Source organism: Erpetoichthys calabaricus, chromosome 11 (assembly GCF_900747795.2).
Source record: "Erpetoichthys calabaricus chromosome 11, fErpCal1.3, whole genome shotgun sequence".
Classification (NCBI taxonomy): domain Eukaryota; kingdom Metazoa; phylum Chordata; class Cladistia; order Polypteriformes; family Polypteridae; genus Erpetoichthys; species Erpetoichthys calabaricus.
The window spans coordinates 146,614,309-146,639,731 of NC_041404.2; the positions used below are offsets into that span (position 1 = coordinate 146,614,309).

Consider the following 25,423-nt stretch of genomic DNA (forward strand, 5'->3'; position numbering starts at 1 on the left):
ACAGATTGTTTTAGTCGTTTCGTGCAGTGATCCGTTAAACGCGTTCAAAGGCCGAAGAACGTCCTCCAGGGTACTGGCGCATCTTTGAAGAACTGCACAAGATCACCACAAACCTCGCGAAAAATTGCGAACATCTCTGTGCAGGAGTAGTAACACTACTAATAATGATGATACAAGTCGAGCTTCAGTCGTACATTAACGTTCAGTCAGTTATTGCGCAGAAGCGGATGGCGCCGTGGCGAATGCGACAAGCCTGCATGGCACAGCGGGGCCGTTGTGTGGCTGTCACGACAAAAGGCGGGGCCTCTGCTTTCTGGCCTGGTGGGCTCAGATTGTTGGGTCAGGTTGAGGCACAGCTGATACGACTGGCGCTGGTGTCCGATGTGTTTTTGCGAAGCCCAACTCCAGAGAGAACATCAAGGAAGGCATTTTTGATGTGACCGTTTATGTTTGTTGGAACAACACACGTATTGCAAGTCAAATCAAATCGCCGTCATAAAGGTTCCTTTGACAGGCACGCAGCGTTTGAAGTTTGAAACGAATTTCTTTAGATTTTGCAGGAATAGGAAACTTGAAACATCTCGTTCTTAATTGACGCATTGTATTCTCACGACAACCCAGTGATACGGGCTTCATAGTTGAGTAAATTGGAATATGATGTGTTTATTTGAAAGGTCATTTATGTTAAAATTAAGGAGCCGTGACAACGCTACACGAACGTGACCTCTAAAGAGCAGAGAGGCCAAAGGGGGCGTCGGGCCGCCTTTAAGACTCTGCTCCTCCGTCATGAGGTCTTCTATCCACCTCCACCCCCCCCCATCTTTGTCAGGACAGAGACCTGGAGAACTCGCCCTTCCTTTAAACATTTGGCACACAACTGGTTACGTTTCCTTTGTGTTTCCAATTGGAACACAGACGGGGTGGGGGCGCAGTGGTCAGTAGCAGGATTTGAACCCACAACCTCAGGCTGTGTAGTGCTAAGCTTTAACGCAGGGGTGTCCAACTCTGGTCCTGCAGGGCCGCAGCTTGTTCTGACCCTTTTCCTAATCAGTGACCAGTTTTCACTGCTAATTAACTCCTTTTTGCTTCATTTTAACACCCCCGTTTTTAAGGTTTCAGTCCTCTGAATCGATTTGTTTCTTCATGAAATGGCAGCCAAAGAGAAATGAGATGTGAAACGAGCCGACAGATGGGCAGATAAAGTGGGGCTTCAAACTCCAACCAGTTTCACTCCAACTAACCTCTTAATGAGAAGCCGATTCTTGCTGTTAATTAAACTCGTTATTTAATTCCACGGCTTGTTGCTGCTCTCATTCTGCCACAGCAGACTGTTGATTTTCGTTTTTTCCTAAGACCACCATCAAGATGTTTTAGTGACCTGAGCAGACCAACATGACCGAGACCTTCTTCATTTTCAGGTGAGCTGGTCATGTGGCGGCTCGCTTTGGGTCTCATTATTGTTTGGCTGCTAGTTAAGGAAAAAGAAACAACTAAGGGATAATTAAAACTAAAGCAAAAGTTAATTAGCAGCACAAATGTCTCACTAATTAAGAAGATGGTTAGAATGAAAATCTGCAGGCACTGCGGCCCACCAGGACCAGAGTTGGACACCCTGGTTTAACCACAGCACCACCCTGCCAGCTCATCCTTTACCCAATGAGGCTTTGCACCTACAGTGTAGAAGAAAATACCAAATAACGGAGATCTTGAAAGAAAACAGACCCCCAGGTGACCCACCAGACCCACCCAATCTAAAGTGTTGAGAATGCTAAACAGACTTGCGTGACACCACCAGCTTGTAGGGGGCCACTGTCCTCAGCTCAGCGCTGGTGGCTTATGGACTCCAGTAGAAGTTTCCTTTGGACGACCATCCGTGCATCTCACTGTGGAGGCTGAAATTCCTTCACTCACAGGCGTCGGCCATTTCTGCGATTGAACCTTCTGGTCTGTCATCACCCACCTGGCCTCGAGTCCAAGTTAACCTGCAGTTGACTCACAATTCCAGTTTTGGGCACCAATGCCCAATGTGACCCGTAGTGGGCGCTGGCTTATCATGAGGTGCACACGTCTATCTACTGGGGACACATGAAAATGGCAACGAGGGGCTTCTGGATACCTGAATCGCCAACCCCAATATCACATCCGTTAAAAACGTCACCGGGACCACAAAAAATAAAAGACACCGGCGCTTCCTGAGTTGTTGATGTTCAGTTTCAATGTCGTTACAGAAAGTGCGGTTTACGTTTCTTGTTACTTTAAAAATTCATTCATTATTTTTTATTAGCTTTTTGTTTTCAGATTTTACTATCAAATTATATTTTCTAGAATTTTCTTCTGCTGCTCTAACTCCTTTTAATAAAAATGACTTTGCTGTTGTAGATACACGGCCCCTGGCCAGGGTCGGCAGGCAGGCTGAGGGGAGACGTCCCTAACCGAGAATCTCCTGGTGACACTTTGCTCATTTTGGGTTGGTAAGTGGCACTGCCCATGGGTGCATCGGGCGCCACATGTCTACATCACATTGTGGGTCACGAGGCTCTGGGTTGTGAGGCACTGTTAGATTCAATGGGAAAGCGTTGCAGACGTGCAAAGTGTCTTGCGAGGAGTTTATTGTTCTGTGATGTCTGGCGGTGGCGGCGATTGTCAAAGGGGGACCACCCCGCTCTGTCCGTCGTCATGGATTGGGTCTCAAAGACACCAAGGAGGGCAAGCCTGGGATGCCAAGAAATAAAGTTTTAAGAAACGCACGCTGGTCCAAGGGGTGTGAACCTTTAGGTGAGGGTTAAATGGGGGGACACCCATGTGACGTTCACACCAAAGCTAGCCCCCCGTGTGTGTGTGTGTGTGTGTGAGCAGAGCCCACTCCAACACTCCCTGATAACACAAGAGCTGCTGGACGTTTCTGAGGTCGTCATCTGTAAGATTAAGAGAGAACTGGGCAAGCTGAGCACCTGAAAAAGACAACGCCAGGGTGCCAGGCGGCAATGTGGCGGACGAGACGGGCATGAACAGAGCACGAAGGAGCTGTGCAGCCGCTTTTCAAGTTTTATTTAGGCAATCCCTTTTTGCAGCCTGCGTCATGGAGACACAACAACTGCCCCCCCCATATACAAAGACCCCCCCAAAAAAAAGAAAAAAAAAAAACCCCACAAACCTAGCATCTTAAAAAAAGTCCGTCAGAACCTGAGTTTGCGAACTGCTCATCCCAATCACACTTCTAGGTTCTCATCTAAAAATCAATAAAATTATTTCCCATCTCACATTCTTTCCTCGTAGTGTTATTTGCAGGATTCTTTCATGTTTTTACACAATTAAACAATTATTCACAGCTTGGCGAAATATTCCATATGTACAATTTACAGAAAAACAAACAAACCACCCGTCACGCTGGACTGTCCTGCCAGGCCCAACATGCAGCACCGTGACCCCCCTCGCCCACCCCGAGCTCTGCACACGCCAAGAGCGCGCAGTAACATGCAACTTCACGCGACCCTCGGCGCCAATCTGGTGTGCTGGGACTCGAGTGACTAGCAGAATATTCAAAATGGCGAGACAACCAACAAGAAGTGACGCGGACTCCAAAAAACAAAAACGACCGCCAGGTGGCACCACCCGCTCCGTCTGCCCGCCCAGTAGTTTTGGGACCGGCCTTTTGAAGGTGCCGACAGATTCTCGTGTACAGGAACGTTTGTTTGGCGAGGCCCCCCAACAGTTCTGAGACAACCCCCTAGATGGGGGGACAGGGCTGCGAGACAGACACTCGTGTGCCCTCGCCACATCTGCACGCCCAGGAAAAGTGCAATCCACCGAGTAACAAGCGTCTGGAGCTCATCCTTAAAAGATAATAAAAAAAAAAAATACCCCAAACTCAATCCCCCCCACGACTGAAATAAATCCACTTGGGGGGTCAAAGCTTCAGCGGCTCCACAAAGCCAAGGGTGACGTCTACTGATTTGGGGGGGCAGAGGAAGCAAAGGAAACAACAAAAGATGACAACGAGGGCAGAAATCACCACTGGGGTTGGCGACCCTTGATGGGCTCTTCTGTAAGAGAAAGTAAAGCCCACCAGGAAAGACATTTTAACACGGTGGGTCACGTCTTGGATTTTCGTAATTAAATGACATTTCCTGGGTGTCACTTCTGTTACCAAAAAAAAAAGAAAATCTAAAAAGCGGGACTCAGGGCTGGGGGTCCGTAGTGACAGAAGGTCCTCACTTTTTGAGCTCATGTCGGTCTTTGTTCTGCACGTCACGTCACTTCACACCCAAGCAATCGGCAACAGAACACGAGGACGGCCTGCTAAACGCCCCTAAATCCATCCAAGCAGCAAAAACATTTGTTTAGGGGGCAAAAGTGAACACGGGTGGGCAGCTGCTGGGTGTCATTTGTGCAAGAATGGGGTGAAGCTCGCATGGCTTCTCCTCACAGCAGATCAGGCTAATCGACCCCATGGATGACACAGCAAATGCTAGACCACCACCACCACCACCATCATCGGCGTTACCCGGGAATGTGAGCGAGGGACAGGGACTCTCTTTGGACAATGTGGACAGAGACGCATGCCAAGCAGCAAGGGATTGTGGGTACAGCTTGCTTGAGATACCTGAGGAAAAAACCTGAGCTGAGAGTAGTGAACGATTAGGAACAAAATGACCCCTTAAAGCACCGCCGGGCACCAAACTCGAATGGCCGCAAAAAAGCCTCCCCCCACAGTTTGTAAAACGACAGGAACTTTAACCAATCAGGGTGCTTCCCCGAGCGAGACATCCATCGGGGTTTGGACAAACGGAAGTGACGTTTCCACCATACTTGATTTTGTGCAGTCCCGTACAGAAACTTAGGACCAGATGCTCACCGGGATCGGAGGTTCTTTGAAAGTTCCAATTCGTTTCTGATGATCTAGTGAAGCGTTTTTCATTTTTTTATTTCTTTTCTTAAAACAGAAAAAGCTCTCGTTGTTCTTCTATGTGCTGTCTGGGTGCAACCTGTGTCTGTAGCCCACTATGGTGTCCTCTGGGCCATCAGGCCAGTTGAAGCGTTGCGGGAGGGCCAGCCTCGAGGTATCGACAACTGTCGTGTCACCCAGTCAAACGCAGCTCTGGTCCCAGTGGCTTCTGCTTTCTCCGTCTTCAGTCTCTAATGGCGAGATGGAGATGGGAAGTTCAGAGCAGGCCTGTCCACCGGGCTCGTCACCACGGGGCTCAAACCGCTCACAAAATAACAAAGAAAAGAGGGAATGCTGGGAGGACAAAGTCGGCTGCACCAACTTCATGATCAGATGTGCTTTGGAGTAAGGCTTGTGTCGTTAGAGACTGCAGGTGACGAGGGGGGACAACAGCGGCGTCACAAAGAAACAAAACTTACACTGATGGTCCACCTCCAGCGGGCTCCAGGCAGAAAATGGCTTTGCTCGCTGCGTTGCTCCTTCTAGAACGCGGATTTGGCTCAGTAGTGTGCAGATCATCCTTGGAGCCCCCTCTCCACAGTCTGCAACCCGTGAGGATTTTCAAGAGGACGCACCTCAGCTGCCGCGCCGTCTGTAGTCCGTATGCCACGGCGAGGACGTGCCCAGCGTCACTTGTGGTTTGTGCCTACAGACACGTTTGTGTGCTTCACGTCTGCCTTTTCCATTGAGGCTCTGAGCTCCAAAGAGCAAAAAGATTTGGCAGGACGACTGAACAAAAAAACAAAAGAAAAGGACTAAAAGAGCCTGAAGTCCGCGTTACGTTTACTAGCCAGCACAAACGAGCGCGTGTCAGAGCGGCCGAGGCCGGTGGAGTCCAGCAACGTCCGAGGTGAGCTGGGGACAGTGTGTGCCTTTGGAGGGCGTCCAGTCTCCGAGGGAGGCCTGCGTAGCTTTCCTGTGTGCCAGTCTGTGTGTGATGGAGAAGCCTGCATTGCCCTCCAGCTGCGACAGCACCACAAGCACTTGCCTGCAGGGAGGAAAGACGAGAAAATTTAGCGTCCACAGTCACTGCACCCATTTACAAATACATCTCTCTAGTATATAAAAAAAAATCCTGGGACGAGACGGGACTTTCTCAGAGAGACACTTTCACGACCTGCGAGACGAGACTTTGTGCCAAGAGATTTAACTACGGCCAGGGCCGGAAATAAAACTCAAAGAGTAGATGACAAAGTAGAACGTCGTAAAGAATTCACAAATGTTGGCGTGATACACATGCAGAGCAGGTTAGAGATAATGAAGGTACGAAAATTCAAAAGTCTCAAAGAACTGTTTGCGCTGATGCGATATTTACTAACGTAAATTATTACTCGGTGAAATAACGGAACAGTGGAAAGAGATCGAATATATTGTTTGTTTTTAAACTTTAAGTCGGAGACTTGCAGATCGTCTAATTCATGTTGCCATCATGGAAGAGTAGTGTTTCTTCCCAATGAAGAGGCGTATCGGCGAGAATTAAAACATTTGTTGTTTGGTGAAAGTGAAATCCACAAATGCGAGCGGCAGAAACACAACGTGGCTGGTGTGCCCACAGTCCGCTCACTTCTCAATCGTGTGAATGTTACTGTCAAGACAGTTCCTGCGCTCTCAGCTCCAAGCGGGGTCGGAAATAAAAGACAAAGAGTAGAAGACAAAGTAGAACGTCATATAGAATTCAAAAACGTTGGTGTGACACACATGCAGAGCAGGTTAGAGACAATGAAAGTACAAAGAGTCTCAAAAAACTGATAGTAAATATCGCATCAGCGCAAACAAACAAACGCAAATTATTACTCGGTGAAATAACGGAACAGCGGAAAGAGATCGAATATATGAACATAGGTGATATGACAGAAGTATGGAGATATTGTTCGACTTGTAGATCGTCTAATTCGTGTTGCCATCAAGGAAAAAAAAGTCGTGTTCTTCCGAATGAAGAGGAGTATCACGAGAATTAAAACATTTGTTATTTGACGACAGTGATATCCACATACGCGAGCGTTTTAGTAAAAACGCAAAGCCACGTCGGACAGAAAACATGCAATCCTCACAGGTGGCGCAGTGGTAGTGCTGCTGCTTTGCAGTAAGGAGACTGTGGAAGATTGTGGGTTCGCTTCCCGGTTCCTCTCTGTGTGGAGGACGCTTTGTGTACTGAGAAAAGCGCTATATAAATGTAATGAATTATTATTATTATTATTAGCTTATTAAGCCCCCTTTAAAAAGACTTCGGCCCCCTTAGATGGTTTCACATTTTCTTGTTCACAACCCTGAATCCCAGTGGATTACGTTTGGCCTTTTTTAACAACAGAAGATGACTTTTCAATGTTGACATAAAAACAGATCTCTCGGGTTGGTTGAGTGGTCTAAATTAATGACAATTACCCACCCATCCATTTTCTTAACTTGCTTATCCAGGGCAGGGCAGGGCCGAGGAGAAGCTGGGGCCTATCCCAGCAAGCACAGCTATGAGCGACACAAAGTACCGGACTGTACAGGCACTCGGCCCACTTCAGGTCAGCCATGACAGTCTCGAGTCTGTGTGCTCAGGTGTCTCTCTCTATCAACTCTGCAAAGAAAAATGGGAAAAATGGCAGAGTGCAGATGTGCAAAGTTGCCAAAACTCAGTAAGGCAGAATGAAGATCGTGAGTGAAAAGTCCTCGTCAAGTCCGACTTGAGATCTTCAATTGCAGGGCATTCACATTGTTGTTTTGAAGCCATTCCAGTGTAGGACTGGCTTTATGGTTGGGCTCGTCGTCTTGCTGGAAAACAAATCTTCTCCCCAAGGCGCAGGTTTCTTGAAGACCACATCAGGGTTTCCTGCAGGACTTCCTCGTATTTTACTGCATTCATTTTCACCCTCGCTAGTTTTGTGAAGCGTCTTCACAGCCTGATGCTGCCATCACAATGCTTTATGGTGGTGATGAGGTGTTTTTAACAACATGCAGTGTAACATGGCATTTAGTGCAACGTAAAGCTCAGTTTTAGTCTCGTCAGACCACCAGCTGCCTTCACGGTCTCCTGTGCGTCTTTGGCCACTGATGAAGTACCTGAGCATTGCTGTCGTCTTCTCTCCAACTTAGTGGAACTTAATAATAATTCTTTACATTTATGTAACACTTTCCTTACTACTCAAAGTGCTTCAGTGAGTGTGGAGCCACTTCAATCACCACTGATGTGCAGCATCCAGCTGAATGATGCGACGGCAGCCATTTTTAGGCCAGTATGGTCACCACACATGAGCTGTTAAGTGCTGAAGTGGTGAGAGAGAGATGGCCAATCAGAGACAGGGGATGATTAGGGGGCCAGAATGACTAGGCTGTGTTGGGCAGTTTAGCCAGGACATTGGGGTACACCCTACTCTTTAAGAAGGATGTCCAGAGATCTTTTATGACCACAGAGAGTCAGGACCCTCAGTTTTACGTCTCAACTGAAGGACGGCACCATATTTACAGGACAGTGTCCCCGTCACTGCACTGGGGCACTGGGATCCACACAGCACAGGGTAAGCGCCCCCTGCTGGCCTCACCAACACCTCTTCCTGCAGAAACCCAAGCTTTTCCTCTTCCTAGCTGGTAGCATCTAACTACTTCAAAAGTTCTCAGAAGTCTCTTGATGGCCTTCACCACTCGTCATCCTCAGTATTTGTGGACGGTCTGCTCTAACAGATTTACTGCTGTGCCACACTCTTTCCATTTCTCTTCTCATTTCTGTTCCTTTGACTTTTGCTTTAATGGAGTTCCTTGGCAGTTCTTTTGTCCTCACTGTGTAGGTCAGGCCACCATATTGACCCCCAACACCCCCCACCAGCTGGCCCTTCAACATTCAGGTGCATTTAGACTCCAATCAATGGAAACCCCGACAGGTGACCTCATCTTGTGACTTCTAACACCAACTGTCTGTCTCAGTGATGATTTAGGTGTATACAATTAATACAGTTGTAACAATAATGATGAACGCTTGTGCAATTAGTTATTCCTCTTTTGAAGTCCAAATTAACTCCACTGTGCGTCAGTTTTGTAGAACAATCAAATGTGAAAACTTCTAAGGGGGTAAGCCTTTTACTAGGCACTGCGCCTACTGTGACCTACCCACTAGCTCGGAGAAATTGGTTTGATTAAGCAGCTAATAAATTAATAAAACAATACATCAGGGCTGACTGTAAAATTTACATATAACAAATATGGGGGCAATAGTTCAGTGCAAAAAGGGCCTGGCAGGGGTTTTGAACACACAGCTGCCGCCTTTTGAAACACTCGAGCTTCTAAGCAGCAAGCACGTTCTGGACACAAGGCGTTGATGAGAACACGGGCTTATACACACACACACACACACACACACACACACACACACGAGTTCAGCGACATGAGCCCCCCAGTGGTCTGCTGGCACTCTTCAAAACAACCACAAAGGCAACACAAGGCAGGCACACATCCGAAGCTGGAATTTGAAGGAGACGCACCTGATTATGGACTTACCAATAAATCAAATCTACTTGTAGCAGTGACCCCCACCAAGTATTTAGACAATGCCGTCAGAATTCCTATTTATTTTGTAAATGCATTGTGGATGTGAGATACCAAAATGTGGAGCCGAGACAGAAGTACACAAGCTCATTTTTATTATGTGCGTACAGAATTTGTCAGTCCAGGATAATCACACGGTTTGCGTGTTTCCATCACCTGTAAGTGTTGGGTGTTCCTGTCTGATCAGATGTCTTCCTGTTCTGACGCCTATACACTTAAATGACAAATTAAATGTCCTGTCTTTAATTTATTGAGCCCCTGCATTTGAATTGTGGTTCAGGTAAGCCGATTAGGCAGACATCTTCACTTAGAAAGCAACGAGACACTCAGCAGTAGCTGACAGAGAGGCCTACAGCAGCATCTGGCAACACGAAAATGTGCAGAGCATAAAGGCAAACTCGGGATCCTCGGACACCAGGGGGGACGCTACAAGTTAGTATCGAGCAGAATTATTAAAAACAAGAAAAGTAAAACACACACTGGACAATATAAAGCTCACAGGCACAACAGCCAGGGGACGTCTGGAACAAGAGAGTTCTGATCAAACGAAACAACAATAAAACACAAAGTCAAAGCAACACGAGAATTTCACATATTTAAGCTTCTTATCTGAATGGGAACAAATTAATACTGGAAACACAACATGGACAAATCCCATACCTGTTGAGTGGGGGTACACTGTCGATGGTCTTCAAACTGCCCCGTGTTGACACCACGTTGAAGCTGTCTGTGCAGTCACATGACACATGAAGGTAGTACTTGGGGTGTCTGTTTTCGACGACGACGATTAAACCTGCCCAGCCATGCGTCAAGTAATAGCAGGTCATGCCTTCTCTTCCCTGTTTAAAATCCAAAAATAAAATGATCTTGAGACCATATTCATCTAAGGAAGGCGCATTGTTTTACTAAGGAAGAGGTCATTTGTGAACAAGAAAACAAATCTGGTCAGTCGGTCATCTTGGCTCGTATACAAATCAATAGAGTATCGAATAATGCATTAATGGAGGAGGACCATGATGGTGTACAACGCTCAGGACAGTACTCTGCTGTCATCTAGTGGATACAAATAACATGCTGCAAAAATCACCAATACAGTGGAACCTCGGTTCACGAACGTCTCGGTACACGTACAAATCGGTTTACGACCAAAAAGTTCGCCAAACTTTTGCCTCAGTTCACGACCGCACACTCGGTATACGAACAAGCCAGTTTCCCTTTCGGTTTGTGCATGCTGATGATTTCCGCACGTGTTGCATTGTTCTCGGCCAGACCTGCGCGCTTTCGCTGTGAACTCTTTGTGCTCTATTTCATTTCCCTTCCGGTTTGTACGCGCCGATTACTGTATTTAAGCACGTGTTCAGCCTCTCCCTGTTCACTGTTCTCAGTCAGACGTGCGTGCTTTACCTGTGCACTCTTTGTGCTCTACAGTATTTCGTGTGCTTTTGCAGTTAACCATGGCTTCTAAGCAAGTGAAGAGTGGTGAGAAGAAAGTTTTGCAGAAAACTGAAATCAAAGTAAAGAAAGAAATTATTGAAAAGTATGAGCGCGGCGTTCATGTTACTGATCCTGCCGCCGAGTAGAAGAAGTCAAAATCTACGATTTCGGCTATTCTAAAGCAGAAAGAATCTATTAAAGCAGCTGATGTTGCAAAAGTAGTTACAGTGTTAACCAGGCAGAGGCCTCAAGTGCTGGAAGAGGTGGAAAAACTGTTGCTAGTGTGGCTGAACGAGAAGCAACTTGCAGGGGATAGCGTAAGCGAGGAGATGTTATGCGAGAAAGCCAGGAGGATTCATGGCGATTTGCTGCAAAACTATCCTTCTACGAGTGGCGAAAGTGAGGAATTTAAAGCCAGTAGAGGATGGTTTGAAAAGATTCGCAAGAGAAGTGGCATTCATAGCGTGGTAAGGCCCAGTTTCTCCTCACTTCATGCCAGACCTCGACTCGTGCAAGGTCAGTTTTCTTGGTGGTTTATGGTTAGTTTTTGTATTACGGATTTTTCAAATGTTCATTTTTCGGTTCGTAGCGTGAATTGTTGCAATGTTACTTTTCTCTTTTTTCAAATGTTCATTTTTTCCCTGTGCTTAAAACTCACTTAAACAAAGTGTTTACAGCGATCAGGCTGTACGGCTATTGGCGTGAACTCTTGCAATGTTACATTCTTGGTTGCTTATGGTTGGCTTTTAAATAAAGTTCGGATTTGTTCAAAAGTTCCTTTTTTTCCCCCCTGTGCTTAAAACTCATTAAAAAAAGTGTTTACAGCGATCAGGTTGTAAGGCTACAGTATAGCGCGAACTCTTGCAATGTTAGTTTTCTCTGTTGTTCAAGGTTTTCTCAGTGTTATTCAATGTTTTTACATTTAGTTTACTATTACAATGTGCTTTCTATGGTGTAATTAACTATATTTGTGCTTAAAAATCTTTAAAAAAATATATTTACATACAGTTTGTACGGTCTGGAACGGATTAATTGTATTTACATACAATTCTATGGGGGAAATTGCTTCGGTTCACGACCAGAGTTTTGGAACGCATTATGGTCGTGAACCGAGGTTCCACTGTACTTCTATTCTATGCCTTTTGCCACTCTAAGGTAAATTCATCAATATTCATGAGTGGGGTGGAGCCTTAAACCAAAACACAATGGCATGTAGATGAGAAGATGTAAAGTCAGTTTTAGAACAAAGTGAAACCGAACCATCAACTGAATCAAGCGCCAGTGATGATGATGTCAACCGGTCATCAGATGTTAACACGGGTAGTGAAAGTGATGCATACGACACTGTGCACCCAAACCGTCGTGATATGCCGGGTGACTTTGGTTGTGTGAAGCTTCAATGTGGCAAAAAGGCACCATGACTGAGACAGAGTGGAAGGACAAGAAAGACGTCAGCCCCCTAAGTGCTGCTCACGATGCAGCACGCTAACTCACGGGTCTCCTGGAGGGTCAATAGCCAGTTCTTGCTGTTAATGAAACACGCCATTTAATTCTATGACTCGTTTGTGCTCTCACTACGACATGCTAGACAAGGGGTACTCAGCTCCAGTCCAGTAACTGCATGTTTTCATTCCAACCAGTTTTGTAATTGGATGCCATGCCTAGCAGATAATGAAACTTGCTATTTGATTAAATGGTATGTTAGTGCTTTCATTCTTCCAAGACAAATCTTAATCGCACTGCAGGTTTTTTTATTTTCTGAGAACATTATCCAGGAATTTTGTGGTCCAGAACAGATGATTTGTACCTCTTGGTCCTTCCCTGCTGTCTCATTTATTCCCAAACACTTCATGATGTATGTGCACAGGTTTAGATGGACACACATTAGCAGGAGAGCTGGTGGCTCCTTTCTCATTTACACCTCATTGTTAACTGATGGCTGGTTAGGAAAACTGGCGACAATTAAACCAAAATAGACAGTGAAGGGTTCTGAATCATAACTAACAAGTTAACCTGCACCACTGTGGACCCCCAAAAGTGGAGTTGTGAACCCATTTTCTAAATTGCTGTTTTCTTTAACCCCCTAGAGAGCCTCAGGACTGTACAGTTGGAGTCAAAAGCAATTACTGGGTTACTGAACTTGGACTCTGACTAAATGAAAATTGTAATATAATGTATTAACATTTCTAATTTCATTTATACAGGGTGAGGCAGAAAGGATGGGCGTTTTTTTTACAAAATCACAAAATTGTTAATTTTTTCTTACAAAGAAATTTATTGAAAGATTTGAGTTCATATTGAAATAGCATTTGACAAAATCAAGTGTGGAAAACAACATCTCCCATGTGGTGTCCGTTATCACTGATGCATTGCTAAAGTCGTTCATGGAAGTTGGCCTCCACTCTTTTCAACATCGCTCTGTCGATTTGGGCGACTTCCACGCGAATGGCTTCCTTCAGTTCCTCCAATGTACGGGGCTTATGCTCGTATACATGTGCCTTGAGGTGACCCCACAAGAAATAATCGCACATAGATAAGTCAGGGGACCGAGGAGGGCAATGAATGTCACCAAACCTGCAAATGAGGTTGAATAACATCCATTGATGCTCTAGCTGTGTGGGCTGTCGTCCCATCCTGTTGAAACCACACACGCCGGATGGGAATACGTTTTTGTCGTAATTCAGGTAAAAAGAAGTTGTTTATCATCTCCATATAGCGCTCCGAACGATTACTGAGGCCAAGTTCAGAAGAATGCTTCCGAGCAAATTGACTTGGACTGTGCAGCAGGGCTAGTCGTACGCTTTCCACATTTTCAGGGGTACGTGTCGCTCGTGTAGCCCCCGGCGGTCTTTTGTTCATTAGTGTACCTCGTGTACGAAGTGCTTTAACCCAATGTAGGATAGCGTTACGAGCGGGAACAGCTTTATTTTTGTGGATATTGAAATGGCAACGAAACTCACGCTGAACTGTGGTAATAGATTGGTTATTCTTGACAAAACAGTCGTACGCAAAAACGCGGTGTTCTATCATCCACGGCTTCAACTAAAAAGAAAATAAAAAAATGCTAAGACTTGGCGAACCTAACGCCACCTACCGCACATCTGTCACTCCACCTAGTAGCGAGTTCTAGCCATTTCAAAGACGTCCATCCTTTCTGCCTCAACCCTGTACTACTGAAATCAACATAATTTAATAAATAATACACAAAAGTCACAGCAACATCACTTTAGCCTTTAAACCCAGACTTGCACAGGTCATGGTGCTAAACAGCAGCCTGATGATTCAAGATGGCGGTGATGAAATGCCTTGTGCCATTCATAGCCCTGCCGAGAGCTCCACGGTAGATTAAAGCAGTTCTTCTGAAAATATGTTACTTGATGTGAGGCGGCCCAAAGCAGAATGAGCATATTCGGTCAATTCAAATTTATTTATTCAACCTGCACAGCATGATTAGGCTCCATCTTGTACCTCATGCCGCTCTCCCTTGTTCTCAGTCAGCAGGATGATCGCGTCAGCCAGAGTGGTTGGCGTGGCTTCGGTCTGCTCCACCATCACCTGCCTTGAGCTGTAAATCGCGAGTATATACCCAGGGAATTCTGGGTTTGGACGGCTGCTTGAGGTGGGGCTAGAGACTGTGAACAGAAAGAGAAAATATCAGTGACGTAAATTAGAAAAAGAAATTGTCAGCGAGTGTTGGAATATGTGAAAGAGTAAGACCCATTCATTATGAAAGCTGCAAATTAAAGACTTCAGCATTTTGACTTTTCAAGATATTCTACCCCAAATGATGCAAAACAAAAAGGCTTTAAAATATTAGTCAAGCGACTTTACATCCAGGGCTGCTTACTCCTCTGGTTGACCTTATCTTACTTATTGGTTTTTTTCCCCCATTTTCAGCCTACTAGTCTGCTTTTTAAGGCCAAACAATAGTAATATGTACCATAATGTCCACTTTATTTGATATGCCTGCTCCTCCAAACAGCTAGTCATGCAGCTGCAATTCAATCTGTACAGCGTGCAGACACGTTTAAGAGGCCTAGTTGTTGTTGTTTAACCAACTGTCAGAATGTGTTGGATCAAACTCACTGTCACTGTGGTAGGACTGCTGGTGGAGAGTCAGTATGGTGGCCTAACCCAGGGGTAGGCAATGTCGGTCCTGGAGTGCCACAGTATGTGCAGGTTTTTGTTCCAACCCAGTTCCTTAACGAGAACTCAATTATTGCTGATGAAGCACATATTGCTTAAGTGACATTTTAATGCTTCATTTTAGTGGTCTCGCTTGTTAAGGTTCTCCAACCTTAATTGCTTATTTCAATCTTAAACTGCTGCATTCAGTGTTTTAATTGCTCCTTATTAGCAATAAGATGTAAAAGACAAAGCAGCCAGCAGTTCTCCAGCTAGCTTTTTTCCAATTACATCTGTGTGTGTTCATCATGCACGGTTTGATTTAATAAAACACTTAATAGAAAAATGTGACAGACTGAAAATGATCTGTTTTAGGCTTCAAATCATTTGGATGATATCCTTGGAAAGGAAAAAAATCTACGATATAAAAGCCTTACATTGCACAGACTAATAAGCCATAAAATTAAATAAGGTCTGAGATTGGCAATGATTGGTTTCTAATTAAGCAATTGGGTTGGAATGAAAACCTGTAGCCACTGCGGCTCACCAGGACCGACGTTGCCTACCCCTGGCCTAACCTACACAATGAAGACAAAAGAACACTCCTAGCAACGCCATGAAATGCACAAGTCGGGATGGAGACAAGGAATTACCCAAGTCACTGAATATCCAGTGAAATCCATCAGGAAGTAACGGGAAGAGAGTGGCACAGCTGGAAGTGGACTTTCACACACCACAGTCACTAGTGATTGTTTTGTGCAATTAGCCAAAAACATCCAGTGGGTGGCAGTTCTGTTAGTGAGAGGGGCACTAACAGAAAGGCCACAGACACTTTAATAACGGCGCTTTATAACAGTGAAAGTAAGTAGGCGACCCTGAATGTGCAGCACTTGGGCTTGAAGCAGATGGGCCACAGTAGCAGAAAGTGAAATTGGCCTCCATTTCTGCAAGTTAAGAAAAGGAAGAGGAAGCAGTGGCTACACAACCCATAAAAGCAGACAGCCGAGGAGTGGAAAAATGTCTTGTCTAATGAATAATGCAGGTGGTAGAGGTGGGACGTGGCATACGTGAATGGTGCCAGAATGTCTTGTTGGCATACTCTTTGCTTCTTAATAACAACCAAGTTTCATTTGAACACCACAGCACAGATAAGGACTGTTGGCTGAACATGTGCATCCATTTATGGACTCTCTTTTTCAAAAGGATAAAGTGCCATCACCTTAAGGTGGCTCCACAAATGCATCGATAACTTGTGTGTACTCTACTGCCCTGCACAGTCTACTAGGGCAGTGTTTGCCAACCTCAGTCCTGGGGGCACACTGTGGCTGCGGGTTTTTGTTCCAACCAGCTTCTTAATCAGTGACAACACCTGACAGCACTGATCTCATTTAAGTAGCTGGCATTATTTTTCTTTTATTCTGCATTCAGAAAAGCACAGTAGCAGGATTTTTACAACTATAAGACATTTAGAAATATTTCTGCTTTTCTGTAGATTTAAATACTTAACTCTCTTTTGTTGATTTCATTATATTTTGCCCTTTCTCTGTGCAGTCCCCCGCTTCATTGTATCTTATTAATGACAATTCAAATGAGCTGGCAGACAACATTCAATAATCACAGGCTGCAACTACTTTAGCGTCAGACCCACTAATTAGTAAATCATGGATTAATTAAACAATTAGAACACCTGGAAAAGCAGAATGAAAATATTGTTAAAAAGAAAAAAATACATTATTCCCATGTAACCTGCTTGGCACATTTTATATATATATTTTACCAAACTGAGTTTTCTAATTTCTATATTGTTCCCAAAACACAGAATTTGGGAAATAACACAGCGCAGGAGTCCAATTAAAAACAGAAGCTCATTGGAACAAAAACCTGCAGCCACCGTGTGCGCCCAGGACCGAGGTTGGCAAACACTGCACTAGGGCACCTCTGGGAGGTTTGCATCATGAAGGTGTGGCTGAGAAACGTGCAGGAGCTGCAAGACAGCTTGGATGGAGCAAAACAACTAAGGAATTGTTTCAGAACCTCACTGAATTCATGCCTGAAAGACCTCCAGGCTGATCAAAATGGAAAAGGAGATCCTACCTGGTACTACAGGTAGATCTATAAAGTGGCCAACGCGTGGATGACAAAAGTTACATATTTGACATAACAACACTTTTATTTAGTGGTAAAGCTACTCCATGGCAGTATAATGTTTGTGCACCTATGGACAGTTCACCACGGCACAGCCACTTACAGTAAGTGTTTCTGGGTGAGAAGGGTATGGCTCCCTTAGAAGGTTTGAAAGTGCAAGCCAGCAATAAAAAGCATAACGTCATCCAAAGCCATTTAGTGGGAAGTGTGAAAATTGTTAATTTCTTAAGAGTCTGCAATAAACCTTAGATACACAGAATGCCTGCTGTTTCAAGAGCCATGCACTTTATATTAGAAGAAAAAAAAAAAAAAATCACACAGAGGACCCCCAGTGAAGTCTGCGCAGCACCCTCATCATTCCAAGTGACATTTCTTTCCAGTACTTGTACTTCATGCTGTAAACTGCTATGTGACAAGCTGGCTGACTCACAGCGGCAAAGGGCCCTAAAGCCATCGATGCTTCCTTACCAGGAGTGAGCGACGTCCCCGGTGTGTTCATCTGCCAGTGGTTGAAGGCGCAGCAGACCACAGCGTACTCTCCGGGCTCCAGCATCACGTCACATCCAACAAACTTCTTGACAGCCCGCTTACTGTGAGCTAGCAGGCGGCCCAATGACAGCTTGTTGCTGCTGCAGAATGAGGCTCTGAAGACCATGATGCACAGGTCCAGAAGGTGGCTGTCAGCCGTGTCTGATCGCCTGAAATAAAAGCCAAAAGTAACCAAACATACAATGAAATGAATGATGAAGCTGTTTGATGTCCCAATGGAAAGAGAGAAGGGCTTTAGGATTTTTAAGTATTCACTTCATAGATGATCAACAATACTCAAGAACACCTATTAACAAACGTGCAGCATGGTGGCCCAGTGGCAGCACTGCTGTCCTGTATTACGGAGACCAGGGTTCGTGTCCCAGGCCCTCCCTGCACAAGTATGCATGTTCTCCCTGTGTCTGTGTGGGTGTGCCCCCCCCCACCCCGTCCAAAGGCATGCTGGTTAGGTGAATTGATGATGTTAAATTGACCCGTGTGTGTGTGTGTGTGTGTGTTCACCCTGTCCTGGCTTTGTTCTTGCCTTGCGCCCAATGCTAGATGGGATAGGCTAAAACTCCCCCCACCCAATGGTTTGGATAGTCCAAACCAAAATGTCGTGACATTTTAGCACACCCTGCTACATTTCTCAAGGCTGCTCTCTGGAGTCAGAAATCCAATCCAACTCCACTTTTCAGCCACAACTTACTATGTTAGGGTAAAATGGATTATTATGTCCACTAATTGAGACAACTAACCTGCTGCCCTCCTGAAACAGAGCAAACTCCAGAGACGTGCGCTCCAAGACAGTCAGCACTGTGACAGTCACTGGTCCGCTGGCCCGGTTTGGAAACAATCCTTGTACCCGTACCTCCTGCCAGTCCGAGTGGATCTTACAAATGTCCACAGAGTCAAAATACCTGCAAAGGAAATGAGGCAAACAATGCTGGCATGTGAACTCGATATTTGATATAAATGATTAGGCAGGAACAAATCTGGGGTTAAATCGGGGCAAAAGGAAGGGCACCTGGGGGTGGCATACCCTGCACATGTACTGCAGACTGGGGCACCCAGGATAAGGAAAATATGCAATGCTTCTCCAAGGGTGGGCAACCTAGCAGGTGTCAAGAAGGACTGAAGAGGGGTTATGAGAGAATGAGGCCAGGACAGAAACACCAGGGGCCACCCAAGGTTAACGCCTGTGCCAGATTAAGGGACCACCATCTTATACATTATTATTTACAGGATGGGAAGGAGAAGGACTGCCCTATAGCCATCAGCCTTCTAAAAGGTCTAACAGCTCAGGGGTGCAGGGACATGAGGGGCTACTTGGGGAGCTCTAGCCTCGTGACCCCTAAGATTCTGTCCCCATGGGCTCATCACAGCCAGAGATGGTAAGAAAACAGAATAAAGACTAAGGTACACAGAAAATGAGGGCAGTGAGGCCAGTCAGAGTATTGTTTGGAGAATTAGAAGATAGACGAGCCACCCAATGGTGTAGGAAAGGGTCCAACACCAGTATAGAGGGGGCCGGCTGCTGCTTTGCTTGTTTTGCACTTTGCTTATCTGGCAGATGATGTTCTCCTCTTGCTTATTGATTTCCTTGAGCATATTTTAAATAAATGAAAGTCTGAAGAGCCCACAGTCCTTGCTGTTAACGTGGGTAAGGAGGGTCACTACAATAGTGCCCCCCATTTTGTTAACATTGAACATTAACATTTGAAATATAAGAGTCATACAAACTGAAAAATCCAGTATACTTTACAAAGGATTATGGGTTACAGCTCAAACACAAAACAACAAATCCTAATGGTGGCTCCTAGTTACATTTCAAAAGTAAAAGCTGTGTGTAAGACTGCGGAATATCGTGTGCAATTTGTTAACTCTTTTAGGGTGGATGTCGACTTTTGGCGACAGGAGGGGTTGAGGGCGCATGTCGACAAAACATCCGGGGGTAGAGGGTGACAATCAGCTGTTAATAGCGACAAAAAACTCACCGTTACGTCACAGGCATTCCCTCTCTGCTTGGAGGACTGTTAGACTCATTGACTCGGCATCTAATCCTTGTGTGTGCGCGAGTTACGAAATGTAAACAAAGGCAAGATGGCATCGACATCTCATGAGGGAGCAAAGCGAGTGCAGAGAACAAAATTCTCAGCAGAAGATGTTTTGCACATTATGAGTCGGACTCTGATTTTTCAGAATCTGATTTTGTTGACAGTGATCAGGAGATCGAGCAAGAGAGAGAGGAACTGGAATCAGCTGATCGGACACCAGCTGAGTGCATTTGCGCAGCCGACACACCAACGGCAAGGTTCGTGTGGGAGGAATACGCAGACATTGATCTGTGGGAGCCAAACTGGCTACCGGACTTCACAAGACAGTATGGCTTGCTGTTGGACACGACAGATTACCAGCCGCTCGACTACTTTAGGCATTTCTTTCCTGAGGCTGCCTTTCAGCTACTGTCAGACGAGACAAATGGGTATGCAGAGCAATTTTTTGAATCATGGGCTGCGCTTGCACATCATTCTCGTTTTTCAAAGTGGAAACCCACAACAAAACACGAGATGAAGGGCTTTGTGGCATTAGAAATAGAGATGGGACTGGACTGGCGATATAACTTCAGGGAGCATTGGTCCAAACGTGCTTTGTCCCCTGGTGGCTTTGGACGGGTTGTGCCGTGTGATGATAGGTACGTGCTCCTGCAAAAGTTTTATTCACTTCTGTGATAACCAGAAGCAAATCCCAAGGGGTGAGCCAGTCTATAACCCCATGTATAGTTCAGCCCCTGCTTGACACGGTGGAACCAACATATGAACAATTTGATCAGCCTGGCTGTGATTTGTCTGTGCATGAATCTATGATAAAATACAAGGGACACCTTTTTTTTTCCGCCAGTATATGCCAGACAAGCCCACAAAGTATGGCATAAAGGATTTTGAACTGGCAGAAGCAAACACTGGTTTCTGCCTGAAAGTAATCAGATATACAGGAAAGTATTCCTTTCAAAGAGAGAACTGTCCCATGACAAGTCAGGTTGTGCTGGAGTTGCTTCAGGGGGCTATGAACATTTGGGTCATGTTGTGTACATTTGGACAATCGTTATACATGCCTAGAATTGTTCATGGAGCTACAGAGCAGGGGAATTGGAGCTTGTGGCACAGTGAGGGTGAGCAGGAGACACAGGCCTTCACAGTTGAACCCAGACAGGCTGAAGATGAAAAGAGGCGACAATACGGTTTTCATGCGGGTGGAAAACTTAGTGGTAGTGGTATGGCATGATGTCAAATGGGTGACTTGTCTCTCTACAGTACACACTAACAATATACAGGTGCTAGTCATAAAATTAGAATATCATGACAAAGTTGATTTATTTCAGTAATTCCATTCAAAAAGTGAAACTTGTATATTAGATTCATTCATTACACACAGACTGATGTATTTCAAATGTTTATTTCTTTTAATGTTGATGATTATAACTGACAACTAATGAAAGTCCCAAATTCAGTATCTCGGAAAATTAGAATATTGTGAAAAGGTTGAATATTGAAGACACCTGGTGCCACACTCTAATCAGCTAATTAACTCAAAAGCCTTTAAATGGTCTCTCAGTCGAGTTCTGTAGGCTACACAATCATGGGGAAGACTGCTGACTTGACAGTTGTCCAAAAGATGACCACTGACACCTTGCACAAGGAGGGCAAGACACAAAAGGTCATTGCTAAAGAGGCTGGCTGTTCACAGAGCTCTGTGTCCAAGCACATCAATAGAGAGGCGAAGAGAAGGACAAGATGTGGTAGAAAAAAGTGGACAAGCAACAGGGATAACCGCACCCTGGAGAGGATTGGGAAACAAAACCCATTCAAAAATGTGGGGGAGATTCACAAGGAGTGGACTGCAGCTGGAGTCAGTGCTTCAAGAACCACCACACACAGACGTATGCAAGACATGGGCTTCAGCTGTCGCATTCCTTGTGTCAAGCCACTCTTGAACAAGAGACAGCGTCAGAAGCGTCTCGCCTGGGCTAAAGACAAGAAGGACTGGACTGCTGCTTTCTGATGAAAGTAAATTTTGCATTTCCTTTGGAAATCAAGGTCCCAGAGTCTGGAGGAAGAGAGGAGAGGCGCAGAATCCACGCTGCGTGAGGTCCAGTGTAAAGTTTCCACAGTCAGTGATGGTTTGGGGTGCCATGTCATCTGCTGGTGTTGGTCCATTGTGTTTTCTGAGGTCCAAGGTCAACATAGCCGTCTACCAGGAAGTTTTAGAGCACTTCATGCTTCCTGCTGCTGACGAACTTTATGGAGATGCAGATTTCATTTTCCAACAGGACCTGGCACCTGCACACAGTGCCAAAGCTACCAGTACCTGGTTTAAGGACCATGGTATCCCTGTTCTTGATTGGCCAGCAAACTCGCCTGACCTTAACCCCATAGAAAATCTATGTGGTATTGTGAAGAGGAAGATGCAATACGCCAGACCCAACAATTCAGAAGAGCTGAAGGCCACTATCAGAGCAACATGGGCTCTCATAACACCTGAGCAGTGCCACAGACTAATTGACTCCATGCCACGCTGCATTGCTGCAGTAATCCAGGCCAAAGGAGCCCCAACTAAATGTTGAGTGCTGTACATGTTCATACTTTTCATGTTCATACCTTTCAGTTGGCCAACATTTCTAAAAGTCCTTTTTTTGCATTGGTCTTAATTGATATTCTAATTTTCCGAGATACTGAATTTGGGACTTTCATTAGTTGTCAGTTATAATCATCAACATTAAAAGAAATAAACGTTTGAAATACATCAGTCTGTGTGTAATGAATGAATCTAATATACAAGTTTCACTTTTTGAATGGAATTACTGAAATAGATCAACTTTGTCATGATATTCTAATTTTATGACCAGCACCTGTACAGGGTGAGAAAGTGCAGCAACAGACAATTGAAAAGGAAACACCAGTGCAACACGTATGGTAAGCAGTGCAATGTGGCCATGTATGCAATTGGCTGCTTTGAGCGAGATCACACTTGGCAGGACTTTGCTGTGTGACATGTATGTGAAATCATAAAGTACGCTGGCTCATACAACATGCAAGACAGTAACATTTGTCAAAAGTAAATATTTTTTGCTGATTTGATATGTTAAACAATTGCTTTGTGTTCTTTTTTAAAAAAAGTTAGTTTTTGGAAAAATATTCAGCCCTGGGAGAAAAGAAACAAAAAAAAGAAATTAGCCCTAAAAGAGTTAATCATCGTATCATAAGGACGAGTCCAAAGAGCTGGTAGACACGGTCCACTACCGGACACTACTAGAGATCAGGCTGAGTGAGCAGGTGGAGCAGGAGAGGACACCGGAGGGTACAAAATGAAGGACCCCAGCATGGATGTCAGCTGCCGCATTAAAGCAGGTTTTCTGTAAAGCTGGTGAAGATGTCAAACGCACACAAATTTCTCAGGCAGGACTGGAATTTCATTTTTTGACAGGAAGACCCTCTGTCAAAATAACTTCATCATGTATAACTATTTATATGGGGTGAGGTGTTACAAGTGTCGGTTTTATAAAGAACTAGCTATGTTACCTGTTAGGACCGAAAATGACACAAAGGCACGTCCCTGTGTGCTGCTGCCATGCGGCTAGGTTTTCGCAGTGAGCCACACACTGAATGCAGCGATGCAGACGCAGCGCCTTGTATCCAAAGTCAGCGCGGTGAGAATGACCTCAGACACAGAGACCCTGCCCCACTACCACCGCCATGATATACTGTATGTCAACTCGCTTAACAACGAAATCGACAACGCATACACTGGTGGGAACCAAAGGCCGTCATTACGTGAGACACGTCTGTATAAGTTTCCTGCATGTTCCAATCTTTTTACCAAAAACCCCACTGAAGCTCTGCTTTATGGAGACAAAAATGTTTTGCCAGCGTATTTCTACCAAGACACTGAAAAACTGGAACAGATAAAAATGCAACCGGCCACCATCATTAAATGCAGTTCCTCTTCTACTCACTTAATGAAGTCTCCATACTCCATCCAGAAGACACCCTCACCACTGCCATGTGCCATCAGTTCATGGCGAAGGTGCGGAGGCCAGTCAGGCCACTCATCTGACCAGCTTCCATTCCAGGAGAATCGGCCCCATGGATTGCGTAGTCTCAAGAGTCTGATAAAATGACAAAGAAAAGAGCAAATGGCAAGCTTTAGTAGAAGTCACCCGAGCCGTGTCAGCAGCACATCACGTGCAGGGGGAGTACTGGGCTGGGGGAGCTGAAGAAACCATTAGCCGGACACCAAGGTGTTTGTTATGAGGGTCCATTCTAAAAAGAAATCCCCCATGTTCTTGCCTAGGGGGTGAGCAGTATGTGGTGTGGTGGGGCACATGCACTGATACAGAATGTTGCTGCACCCACCACGAGTGGTTTTAGATGTTTATTTGTAAGTTTCCCCCTCTGGGTGTTTCCTGTATTACTCATTCCGAGTGCTCATTAGCAAGTAAAAGCACAAACAAGGATTCAGGTGTTTGCGTTGCTTGCGTATCATGTGTACCTAACATTGTGCTCCTAAAGACATGCATATACAAACAAAAGGGAATACGGGGAGGAAACATGAAAACTAGACCTCAAGGCGTTTATGAATGCATCAAGTGTTGTCTGAAAAAAAAAATCTTCAGACATTTTGCATTACAATTAGGGTCGTTGCCTCCAGGTTCATTACTTCCTTGATTTTTATTCCCTAACCGTTGTCACAGGTGTAGAACACGCGTAAAGCCGAGTTTGTCTTTAATTGAACCGACTTAATTGTCTGACACCCGGAAATAATGTCTACAGGTAGGCCATGCTTTAAAAAAAAAAAAAAAAAAACTGGACAAAAACCCCCAAGGGACAACAATTGGGACAGCAGATGATCTACGCCCGAGACTCATACTGTCACCGTTACAAGGACCTGCACATATGCCACAATTGCAGAGTTTTCTGTAGGCCATTTCTATCCATCCATCCATCCATCCATTGTCTTCCGCTTATCCGAGGTCGGGTCACGGGGGCAGCAGCTTGAGCAGAGATTCCCAGACTTCCCTCTCCCCGGCCACTTCTTCTAGCTCTTCCGGGAGAATCCCAAGGCGTTCCCAGGCCAGTCGAGAGACATAGTCCCTCCAGCGTGTCCTGGGTCTTCCCCAGGGCCTCCTCCTGGTTAGACGTGCCCAGAACACCTCACCAGGGAGGCGTCCAGGAGGCATCCTGATCAGATGCCCGAGCCACCTCATCTGACTCCTCTCGATGCGGAGGAGCAGCGGCTCTACTCTGAGCCCCTCCCGGATGACTGAGCTTCTCACCCTATCTTTAAGGGAGAGCCCAGACACCCTGCGGAGGAAACTCATTTCGGCCGCTTGTATTCGCGATCTCGTTCTTTCGGTCACTACCCATAGCTCATGACCATAGGTGAGGGTAGGAACATAGATCGACTGTTAAATTGAGAGCTTCGCCTTGCGGCTCAGCTCCTTTTTCACCACGACAGACCGATGCAGAGCCCACATCACTGCGGATGCCGCACCGATCCACCTGTCGATCTCACGCTCCATTCTTCCCTCACTCGTGAACAAGACCCCGAGATACGTGAACTCCTCCACTTGAGGCAGGATCTCGCTACCAACCCTGAGAGGGCACTCCACCCTTTTCCGGCTGAGGACCATGGTCTTGGATTTGGAGGTGCTGATTCTCATCC

The 25,423-nt window shown here is 45.4% G+C and overlaps 1 protein-coding gene across 2 annotated transcripts in view; it reads right to left on the bottom strand.

The window, feature by feature from the left end:
* Positions 1–3,967: 3,967 nt before the first annotated feature.
* The window catches only part of capn15 (calpain 15), an 82,397-nt gene continuing 60,941 nt past the window's right edge, over positions 3,968–25,423 (bottom strand). For both annotated transcript variants that reach the window (XM_028814278.2, XM_028814277.2), the window contains exons 7-12: positions 23,715–23,867; positions 18,460–18,621; positions 17,642–17,871; positions 14,372–14,535; positions 10,130–10,308; positions 3,968–5,933 (exon numbers count right to left, since the gene is read on the bottom strand). In XM_028814278.2, coding sequence (XP_028670111.1) covers positions 5,756–5,933; positions 10,130–10,308; positions 14,372–14,535; positions 17,642–17,871; positions 18,460–18,621; positions 23,715–23,867 — 1,066 coding nt within the window. In that variant the 3' untranslated portion in view covers positions 3,968–5,755. The remainder of the gene's footprint in view (positions 5,934–10,129; positions 10,309–14,371; positions 14,536–17,641; positions 17,872–18,459; positions 18,622–23,714; positions 23,868–25,423) is intronic.